We start from the raw sequence: 12073 nt of genomic DNA, 5'->3' as shown, positions 1-12073 counted from the left end.
CAGTGAGTCTATTTTGTTAACCTCAAAATTGTCATTCTTGGAATCATCGGTGCCACTTTTTTATCAGCTAAATCTCCAATTAAAAAATTAAATGTAAAATAATGGCCAATTTTTGTTGTATTCTATTATTAACCTGACACTTATGATGCGACTTAAATAGGTCACTCTTATTAATTCCTGTTATAAAAATTCCAAACATTTAACATACTGTGATCAGAGAAAATAATTTCTTCCAAATTAAATGAATGAATCTGAGCGATGAGAATGAACAAGTGGTTCTGGAATGCATTGCTTTCTGCACAGCTCCTACCATATTGTTAGACTGACTCCCTTGGGGCTTTGCTTTTCTGTGTTAACTGCACAAGAGCTTCACGACTAAGGCAAAACTGATCCACATTATCAAATAAATAAAACAACATCTATTGAAGTTGCTGCTTCATTGCTTTGCATCGCTCGACTCACAGCTTGAATAACCCACATTTGATCCCAACCACCAGCGCTGTCAAGGGATGTTTGCATGTTCTCTCTGTGACTGTGTGGGTTTCCTCTGGGTGCTCCGGTTTCCTCCCACACTCCAAGAAGTGCTGATCGGTGGGTTACTGGGCAACCAAAAATTGCCCGTAGTGCAGGAAGGAACTGCAGATGCTAGTTTATACCGAAGATAGACACAAAATGCTGGAGGAACTCAGCAGGACAGGCAACATCTCTGGAGAGAAGGGATGGGTGACGTTTCGGGTCGAGTCTGAAGAAGGGTTCCGCTGAGTTACTCCAGCAATTTGTTGCCCTTCGCGTAGATGTGAAGTTGATGAGGAAATGAGAAATAAAGTGCAGGGGAATAGGATTAATGGGATTGTTCTGAGAGCTAGCATAAACTCAATGGGATGAATGGCCCCATTCCAATGCATGTGAAAACATGCAAATATATGAGATATGAAACTATGCATTTCTGTTGGTTCACATATTTAAATATGATTAACAGCAAGCACCTAATCAGAGAAATAAGAACATCTTTAAACCTGTAGTATAAGAAAATAACTGCAGATGCTGGTACAAATCGATTTATTCACAAAATGCTGGAGCAACTCAGCAGGTCAGGCAGCATCTCGGGAGAGAAGGAATGGGTGGCATTTCGGGTCGAGACCCTTCTTGTAACTCAGCAGGTCAGGCAGCAGCTCAGGGGAGAGAAGGAATGGGTGGCGTTTCGGGTCGAGACCCTTCTTCAGTCTGAAGAAGGGTCTCGACCCGAAACGTCACCCATTCCTTCTCTCCCGAGATGCTGCCTGACTTGCTGAGTTACTCCAGCATTTTGTGTACTGCTCAGTTAATTCGATCCCAAATAATGGGATTGACTTGAGTGCTCATCTGCGCAATGTTTCATGGAACGTGAGAGACATCAGGTGCAGACACAACCATTCCAAGTGTCTGACTCCCATGACCCCGATTTTTACTTCTCTGCACCTTTCTCATCGTTACTGTGAATGAATACTTCATCAATTAATCATCGTCACGGGATGTTTCAAGCAGAGAGATCAGCAGGTAAGTTCACTATTCAGTCAGATCCTTTTCATGTTCTTTCCCATCAAATCATAACAGTCGCACAATAGGACCAGCGGACGGTGCAGGTCTCAACAAAAGTACATGCGTTGCAAGTTGTGTAACGTTGTGATCAAACAAGTTTCACTACAATCAGATACAGCGCATATCGTTGCTGAAATCCATATTATCATTCATGTGTTCAGCAGCCATTCAGTCAATTCTCTGAATTATCCCTTTGAAGAAATGTTAAAATAGATGTTGTCTTTGTACAAACAAACAGAACAATAAAGCACAGGAACATGGCCTACAGCTCACAATGTTTGTGCCAATTATGATGGCACGTTAAACTAGTCTCCTTTGCCAGCAAGTGATCCATATCCCTCCATTCCCGCATATTCCCGTCCTTTTCTAAAAGCCTTTGAAATGCACATATTGTATCAGCTTCCAGTTCCACCCCTGGCAGTGCATTCCAGGTACCCACATCTCTCTGTCTTAAAAAAAAACTTGCCATGTACATCCCCTTTAAAGTTTCACCCTATGACCTTAAAGCTATGGCCTCTAGTATTTGGTCCTATCTACCCTGTCTATGCCTTTCATAATTTTATATACCCACACCAGTATATACCCACTCCTCTCCTCTCAGGAGTCTCCTCTCAGCCTCCAACGCTCCAGAGAAAACAATTAGAAAACAAGATTAGCAATTTTGCGGATTATACAAAAGTGGGTGGTTTTGCAAATAATGAAGATGGTTGTGAAAAATTGCAGCAGGATCTGGATCGATTGGCCAGGTGGGCAGAGGAATTGCGATGGAATTTAATACAGAGAAGTGTGAGATGTTGCATTTTGGGATGTCGAACAAGGGCAGGACCTACACAGTAAATGGTAGGCCTCTGAGTAGTGTTGTAGAGCAGAGGGATCTAGGACTACAGGTGCATGGTTCCTTGAAGGTCGAGTCACAGATGGATAAGGGTGTCAAAAAGGCTTTTGGCACTTTTTTCTTCATCAGTATTGAGTGTAGAAGTTGGGAGGTCATGTTGCAGTTGTATAAGATGTTGGTGAGACCACATTTAGAATATTGCATTCAGTTCTGGGCACCATGTTATAGGAAAGATATTGTCAAGCTTGAAAGGGTCCAGGAAAGATTTACGAGGATGTTGCCAGGACTGGAGGGTGTGAGCTGCAGGGAGAGGTTGAGTAGGCTGGGTTTCTATTCCATGGAGTGCAGGAGGATGAGGGGTGATCTTATTGAGGTGTACAAAATCATGAGAGGAATAGATCGGGTAGATGCACCGAGTCTCTTGCCTAGAATAGGGGAATCGAGGACCAGAGGACATAGGTTCAAGGTGAAGGGGAAAAGATTTAATAGGAATCCAAGGGATAACTTTTTCACACAAATGGTGGTGGGTGAATGGAACAAGCAGCCAGAGGAGGTAGTTAAGGCTGGGACTATCCCATTGTTTAAGAAACAGTTACACAGGTATATGGATAGGACAGGTTTGAAGGGAAATGGACCAAGCACATGCAAGTGGGACTAGTGTAGCTGGAACATTGTTGGCCGGTGCGGGCAAGTTGGGCTGAGGGGCCTGTTTCCACACGGTATCACTCTTTGACTAATTGAAGTTTGTACACCTCTGCTTCTTATAGTTAATATCCTTCTTGCTAGTACAAGAGTATAAAATGGCATTTGGCAATTTGCTTGCGTCACTCCTGATTTCAAGGGAGAAAGTAGCTGCTGATCCATGATTGTTTTTCCAGGAATGGATATTCAGTCAAGTATGCAGCACACTGCATATGTTTTTAAAGCATCTACAAATACTTGCTGGCTGTGAGTCTGGTACTCACTTTCAAATTATTTGAAGTTCACTCATTTTAGAAAGAGGCTGCTACCCAACAATATTCACTGGGTTCTCAAAACCGAACAAAAAGTCACACAATCACAACCATAACTCAAATTTTCTGTCAATTTCCTTCAGGCAGGTTCTATTCTGCACCCTCCCATTGTGGAACTGTTTTGCTCAACTTTCCTTCTGATATTAGCTCTGTTCAAGTTGGATTCAGGTGACCATTCAGAACATATAACATATAACATATAACAACTACAGCATGGAAACAGGCCTGTCCGGCCCTACCAGTCCACGCCGACCATTCTCCCTGACCTAGTCTCATCTACCTGCACTCAGACCATAACCCTCCAATCCCCTCCTATCCATATACCTATCCAATTTACTCTTAAATAATAAAATCGAGCCAGCCTCCACCACTTCCACCGGAAGCCCATTCCATACAGCCACAACCCTCTGAGTAAAGAAGTTCCCCCTCATGTTACCCCTAAACCTTTGTCCCTCAATTCTGAAGCTATGTCCCCTTGTTGGAATCTTCCCCACTCTCAAAGGGAAAAGCCTACCCACGTCAACTCTGTCCGTCCCTCTCAAAATTTAAAAAACCTCTATCAAGTCCCCCCTCAACCTTCTACGCTCCAAAGAATAAAGACCCAACCTATTCAACCTCTCTCTGTAGCCTAAGTGCTGAAACCCAGGCAACATTCTAGTAAATCTCCTCTGTACCCTCTCCATTTTGTCGACATCCTTCCTATAATTTGGCGACCAGAACTGCACACCATACTCCAGATTCGGCCTCACCAATGCCCTGTACAATTTCAATATTACATCCCAACTTCTATACTCGATGCTCTGATTTATAAAGGCAAGCATACCAAACGCCTTCTTCACCACCCTATCCACATGAGATTCCACCTTCAGGGAACAATGCACAGTTATTCCCAGATCCCTCTGTTCCACTGCATTCCTCAATTCCCTACCATTTACCCTGTACGTCCTATTTTGATTTGTCCTACCAAAATGCAGCACCTCACACTTATCAGCATTAAACTCCATCTGCCATCTTTCAGCCCACCCTTCCAAAAGGCCCAAGTCTCTCTGTAGACTTTGAAAATCTACCTCACTATCAACTACTCCACCCATCTTAGTATCATCTGCATATTTACTAATCCAATTTGCCACACCATCATCCAGATCATTAATGTAAATGACAAACAACAGTGGACCCAACACAGATCCTTGGGGCACTCCACTAGACACTGGCCTCCAACCTGACATACAATTGTCAACCATTACCCTCTGGTATCTCCCATTCAGCCATTGTTGAATCCATCTTGCAACCTCACTATTAATACCCAACGATTTAACCTTCTTAATCAACCTTCCATGTGGAACCTTGTCAAATGCCTTACTGAAGTCCATATAGACAACATCCACAGCCTTGCCCTTATCAATTTCCCTGGTAACCTCTTCAAAAAATTCAAGAAGATTAGTCAAACATGACCTTCCAGGCACAAATCCATGTTGACTGTTTCTAATCAGGCCTTGATTATCCAAATAATTATATATATTGTCCCTAAGTATCTTTTCCATTAATTTTCCCACCACAGACGTCAAACTAATAGGTCTATAATTGCTAGGTTTACTTTTAGAACCTTTTTTAAACAAAGGCACAACATGCGCAATGCGCCAATCTTCCGGCACCATCCCTGTTTCTAATGACGTTTGAAATATTTCCGTCATAGCCCCTGCTATTTCTGCACTAACTTCCCTCAATGTCCTAGGGAATATCCTATCAGGACCTGGAGACTTATCCACTTTTATATTCTTCAAAAGTGTCCGTACCTCCTCTTCTTTAATCCTCCTAATTTCCATCACTACTCTACTTGTTTCGCTTACCTCACATAATTCAATATCCTTCTCCTCGGTAAATACCGAAGAAAAGAAATTGTTTAATATCTCCCCCATTTCTTCCGGCTCAGCACATAGCTGTCCACTCTGACTCTCTAATGGACCAATTTTATCCCTCACTATCCTTAATATCAGAAGCTTAATATCAGAAGCCCATTCCCATAATATTCACCCTAGCTGCTACTTCCTTGCATTACAGTTTAACTCTATTACAGGAAATCTTTGTCTCACATTCTCTTTCCTTCTTTCATGATTTTTAAAAATTGTGTTGACTACCTGCTCTTTCTGTCTCTCATTTGAGTTTGAACTGTCATGCTGTTTTTCGCTACTGTTGTAGCTTTCCAGCATGTGCCATTATTCATTTTACAGATTAGTATGAAAGAATAATTCAAAGGGGAAGTTTTCCAATGTACACATTTACTGCAAACATATAAATGAGAATGTAAAAGAATCAAACACGAGTAGATGTCAAACATGTGTCCCTAGGTGATTAATCCCATCATTTCAACATCATATCCCTATTCACACACAATCATATTAATCATTATTGGATTCTGCATTGCAAAAGTATAAGGTAATGATACTTACATTAACGTGTATCTACAAATCTATATTAACTATGGTGTGTTCTCCATTTCAATGCATATGATTGATCTTATCACAAAATGCTGGAGTAACTCAGCGGGACAGGCAGCATCTCAGGAGAGAAGGAATGGGTGACTTTTCGGGGCGAGACCCTTCTTCAGACTTTTGTCCAGTCACTCTACACCTCCATCCCCCACAAGGATGGTCTTGAAGCCCTCCGTTTCTTTCTCAAATGTAGAACCAGCCAATCTCCATCTACTAACACTCTCCTCCGCCTAGCAGAGTTGGTTCTTACCCTCAACAACTTCTCCTTTGACTCCTTCCACTTCCTCCGAACCCGAGGCGTAGTTATGGGCACTCGCATGGGCCTAGCTATGCCTGCCTCTTTGTCGGGTACATCGAACAATCCCTGTTCCAGACATACACTGGCCCCATCCCCGAACTCTACCTCCGCTACATTGACAACTGCATAGGTGTTACCTCTTGTACCCATGCAGAACTCACTGACTTCATACATTTCACCACTAATTTCCATCCTGCTCTTAAATATACTTGGACCATCTCTGACATCTCCCTACCATTTCTGGATCTCACCATCTCTATCAAAAGAGACAGACTAGTGACCATCAGTCTGAAGAAGGGTCTCAACCTGAAACGTCACCCATTCCTTCTCTCCTGAGATGCTGCCTGACCCGCTGAGTTACTCCAGCATTTTGTGATACCTTCGATTTGTACCAGCATCTGCAGTTATTTTTCTACATTTAATTGAGCTCATACATCTGCAGTCATCAGAAAACATTGCTCTCACTCTCAATAATACTTGTTTGGAAGAAACAGCATGATTGAGCTTGGATCCACTCACCTGCTTGGATAGACATTCAAACTGACCAGTGTTACACTTCCTGTTATATCTTCTGTCGATGACCACTTTAATGGTATCTTCCTGTACATTTGGACAGAGCAGTGAAGTAACAGAAGTGGAACATGCCATACTTGGACTTAAGTTGATCTCAATTAACCATGGTTTAAAGTCTTCTCCTAGCAAGAAATCTGCGCCATATAGTCCAAAATTGCTCTTGCGATCTTGTACACTCGACTGAACTGTTATCAAACTACAAATGATGGCTTTTTTCATTGAAGGGTAGATAAGTTCCTGCCAAATGTTGTCATCGCCTTTAATTTTCAAATAGTCTTGGAATTGGTCACTTGACCACATGCTCTCATTCGGTACTAATGGGTTCCGCCCAATGGCTGGTTTTAATTCCTTCTGAATGGCATTGTTGCAAAGATGGATGGAACTATAGAAAAAATAAACACCAACGTAGTAATGTTGAAATGCTTACTACAAAAACATTTTCATTTAACCTTGAAATATTGGTTCCCAATACACACGTTAAAAGTAATGGCAAAGGTTTGCATGCAAAGCAGCAGGAGAATCCATTGCATGTTCCCTCTTAACATGGGAGCCAACAGTTCATTCTGTCGGTTGTGGTCATTCTCCTGCACAGAGTTACCTACAAAGACTTGTCAACCTGCAGAATATATTTGCTAAATCAGCAGCCTAAACACATGAGAACCCACATTGACAGATCGCCTCTTTGATGGCAGCACAATGGAGAAGCCAGCAGACCAGCTGCCTCACATTGCCAGAGACTCAACCAAGTTCATTCCTGATATCGGTGTAATCTGTGTGGAGTTTGCACGCTCTCCCAGTGGCCAAGAGGTTTTTCTCTGGATACCCTGGTTTCTTCCTACATCCCAAAGATGTGCAGATTGGTAGGTTAATTAGCCTCTTTAAATTTCCTCCACACACAGCATGGTGGTGCAGCGGTAGAGTTGCTGCCTTACAGCGCTTGCACTGCCAGAGATCCGGGTCCGATCCTGACCATGGGTGCTGTCTGTACGGAGTTTGTATGTTCTCCCCGTGACCTGCGTGGGCTTTCTCCAAGATCTTCGGTTTCCTCCCACATTCCAAGGCTTACAGGTTTGTAGGTTAATTGGCTTGATGTAAGTGTAAATTGTCCCAAGTGTGTGTTAATATGCAAAGATTGTTGGTTGGTGCAGACTAGGTGGGCCGAAGGCCCTTTTTCCGCGCTGTATCACTAAACTAAACTAAACAAAAACAGTGTGAGTGACAGAATCTGGAAGTAGTTGATAAGAATGTGGGAGCATAAAAACCAGGATTAATGTGGGGTTACTCCAAATGTGCGAATGATGGTAGATGCGGATTTGGTGGGCCAAAGGGCCTATTTCCATGCTGTATCTTTCTATGACTAATTAATATTGGTTTTAACCATCCATATATCACACTTCGTAAACTGAATAGTAGCTTTATGCTCTCCTGGTGAATCCAAGCAGTAGATAACTGTCTGCATACTCTTAGTTCAACCTTGATGTTATCAATCTCGCATTGCAGCCATGGTCACTTTGAATCTTCTACTCGGTGATATTATTACATTTTATTGCAGCTGTAATTACTTTTCCAATCTTTGTCAGAGTCTCTACCTCAGATACAGCTGCAATCCTGTTTGGGTTTTTTTGTCCTGTTCCCTCTCTACCGCTCCTGTGGTGTTTTGTGCGTCCCCATTCTGAATTTTACCTTCATCTTATGTCATTAAAACTTTAAAATAACATGTGCAAGTAGACAGCCTCAGCCTCAGCCCAAATCACAAGTTCACAAGTACAAAAGTCATAGCAGCCAAATTGGACCATTTAGCCCATCGAGTCTACTCTGCCATTCAATCATGGCTGATCTATTTTTCCCCTCTCAAACCTATTCTCCTGCCTTCTCCCCACAACCTTCGACACCCTTACCCAATCAAGAACCTGTTAATCTCCGCTTTAAAAATATCCAAAGATTTGGCCTCCGTGGCCGTCTGTGACAACCATTGGCTGAAGAAATTCCTCCTTATCACCTTTCTAAAAGTAAGTCCTGGCAATCCCTGGCAATGTCTCCAAATCTGGGGCACACATCAGCTCTAATTAATCTTACACGTGGCCCAATGTTTCCTAATTGCTTTGTGTTATCACAGGCTACAGAGTATGACAGGCCAAATATTCTAGCCTCTTTTCACAGCATCTCCTTGCCTTTTATCATATCATATCATATATATACAGCGCGGAAACAGGCCTTTTCGGCCCACCAAGTCCGTGCCGCCCAGCGATCCCCGTACATTAACACTATCCTACACCCACTAGGGACAATTTTTACATTTACCCAGCCAATTAACCTACATACCTGTACGTCTTTGGAGTGTGGGAGGAAACCGAAGATCTCGGAGAAAACCCACGCAGGTCACGGGGAGAACGTACAAACTCCTTACAGTGCAGCACCCGTAGTCAGGATCGAACCTGAGTCTCCGGCGCTGCATTCGCTGTAAAGCAGCAACTCTACCGCTGCGCTACCGTGCCACCCTATACATGAATTAATTGTTTCCGGATGCCCTCTCTCTAACCAACAACATGCGTGTTTCAGCATCACCAGGTATTCCCAAGCCCATATCTTCAAACGGTAGATAGTGGAGTGTCTAGTGGAGTGCCCCAGGGATCTGTGTTGGGTCCATTGTTGTTTGTCATTTACATTAATGATCTGGATGATGGTGTGGCAAATTGGATTAGTAAATATGCAGATGATACTAAGATAGGTGGTGTAGTTAGTAATGAAGTAGAGTTTCAAAGTCTACAGAGAGACTTGGGCCTTTTGGAAGGGTGGGCTGAAAGATGGCAGATGGAGTTTAATGCTGATAAGTGTGAGGTGCTGCATTTTGGTAGGACAAATCAAAATAGGACGTACTGGGTAAATGGTAGGGAATTGAGGAATGCAGTGGAACAGAGGGATCTGGGAATAACTGTGCATTGTTCCCTGAAGGTGGAATCTCATGTGGATAGGGTGGTGAAGAAGGCATTTGGTATGCTTGCCTTTATAAATCAGAGCATCGAGTATAGAAGTTGGGATGTAATGTTAAAATTGTACAGGGCATTGGTGAGGCCGAATCTGGAGTATGGTGTGCAGTTCTGGTCGCCAAATTATAGGAAAGATGTCGACAAAATGGAGAGGGTACAGAGGAGATTTACTAGAATGTTGCCTGGGTTTCAGCACTTAAGCTACAGAGAGAGGTTGAACAGGTTGGGTCTTTATTCTTTGGAGCGTAGAAGGTTGAGGGGGGACTTGATAGAGGTTTTTAAAATTTTGAGAGGGACGGACAGAGTTGACGTGGGTAGGCTTTTCCCTTTGAGAGTGGGGAAGATTCCAACAAGGGGACATAGCTTCAGAATTGAGGGACAAAGGTTTAGGGGTAATATGAGGGGTAACTTCTTTACTCAGAGGGTGGTGGCTGTATGGAATGGGCTTCCGGTGGAAGTGGTGGAGGCTGGCTCGATTTTATTATTTAAGAGTAAATTGGATAGGTATATGGATAAGAGGGGATTAGAGGGTTATGGTCTGAGTGCAGGTAGATGAGACTAGGTCAGAGAGAGTGGTCGGCGTGGACTGGAAGGGCCGAACGGGCCTGTTTCCGTGCTGTAGTTGTTATATGGTTATATGGTTAAATATCATACAACCTTAGAAAATTACCCTCGTCCAATATCTAGAGACAAAAGAGACTACAGGTGCTGGAATATGCAGCAAAGCATATGTGGAGTTTGCACGTTCTCTCTGTGACCATCTGGGTTTCCTCTGGGTATTCCGGTTTCCTCCCACATCCCAAAGACAAGTGGGTTTGTAGATTAACTGGCCTTTGTCAATTGCCCCTAGTGTGTAAGGAGTGGATGCAAAAATGGGATAACATTGAACTAGTGTGAGTGGGTAATCAACGGTCGGCATGGACTCGGTGGTCTGAAGGGCCTGTTTTCATGCTGCATCTCAAAACTGAATAAAACAAATTATTTGCATTGATGGAGTTGCTCGAGTTCAATGCCCAAAACACAAACTGAATTGTCCATTTGGTTTTATTTAGTATTTTCTCTCAATCATTTCAAATCGTTCAATGGTTTACTGTAACACCTTAAAGGGAAGATGAGAATGTGTCATGTTAGTATGGGTCTGGAGGCCCATTTGGCTGCAACTATAAATTCCATCTCCTGAAAATCTTTATTAAATCAATAAACAAATCTGATAGTTTTGTAGCTGTCGTTACTATTTAATCTGCTGCTATGATGGGATTTGGAATTTGCATTCCCTATTTGGCCAGCCTTTTGAGCTATTCACCCAATAACACGACTACGATATCAGCATAACCATAAATAACTTTACACACATCGCAAGCAATGTGTTTTGCTTTATGTTACCTGTCAAGATTCTCCAGTGTGAAGGGTTGTGTGGAAAATCTTAAGTAGCAGTCTTTGTAGAACCAAACTGTTAGTGGATTCCAGCTCGTAACAAGGAACCAGAGTCTGATGTCGAATTTGGTGTCGTAAATCAAACGAGGCTTCTCAATGTACTTCTGTACAACCCACTTGGAGGTTACAAAAGAGGGGTCAATCTCCTTGAATTCCAGGAGATCATCCAGACTGTCGACACACTTTATACCTATAACATGAAGGTGAACAAAATGTTAGATGCAATTTTCAAGGTTAGCAAAACTCTCGAGCTTGTGAAGGTTTTTGTAATCACTGGACATGGATGGGAGAGGTTTAGGAGGATATGGGTCACACAAGGCCGGTGGAACCAGTGTAGATGGGGCATCTTGGGCAGCATTTTGGTTTGGGCGGCAAGTGGGGCTGAAGGGCATGGTTCCATGCTGCATGACTCGATGATTACATTTAATTTTCCTTATGACCCAAGAGATTTCTGGGAATGGCATACACTAGAAGTGTCATGGTTTGAAAAAAAGCATCAATATATATTTAGCATTACTTCAGAATTTACAATAGGGCTAGTTGTGAAGCAATTGTTAAAAGATCTGAATTTTCAATGCATTCTGTCATCTGACATGGTTTTAAGCTCAATGATTCTCGCCTTGTCTGAATTGGATAACAGTGTGTATGAGATGGCACTATTTGATCAGTGACAATGTCTCACCAGCATGTCAACCACCCTGCAGAAGCCAATACAGTAATTATTATTACTGCAATTCTATCCCGAATAGTTTAGTTTAGCTTAGTTTAGTTTAGTTTAGTGATACAGCGCGGAAACAGGCCCAACGGCCCATCGAGTCAGCGATCCCCTGCACATTAACACTACCCTACACACACACGCACAAGGG

General features: G+C 42.7%; 1 protein-coding gene across 1 annotated transcript in view; it reads right to left on the bottom strand.

Annotated features, from left to right (window-relative positions):
* Positions 1-5902: 5902 nt before the first annotated feature.
* LOC144604770 (protein monoglycylase TTLL8-like) overlaps positions 5903-12073 on the bottom strand; it is a 46527-nt gene continuing 40356 nt past the window's right edge. The window contains 3 exon segments of the mRNA XM_078419415.1: positions 5903-5938; positions 6640-7168; positions 11157-11397. Of these exon segments, the coding sequence (XP_078275541.1) occupies positions 5903-5938; positions 6640-7168; positions 11157-11397 (806 nt within the window).

Source organism: Rhinoraja longicauda, chromosome 23, assembly GCF_053455715.1.
Source record: "Rhinoraja longicauda isolate Sanriku21f chromosome 23, sRhiLon1.1, whole genome shotgun sequence".
Lineage (NCBI taxonomy): Eukaryota > Metazoa > Chordata > Chondrichthyes > Rajiformes > Arhynchobatidae > Rhinoraja > Rhinoraja longicauda.
The sequence above is the reverse complement of the archived record's forward strand: the minus strand, read 5'-3'. Positions and strand labels throughout refer to the sequence as shown.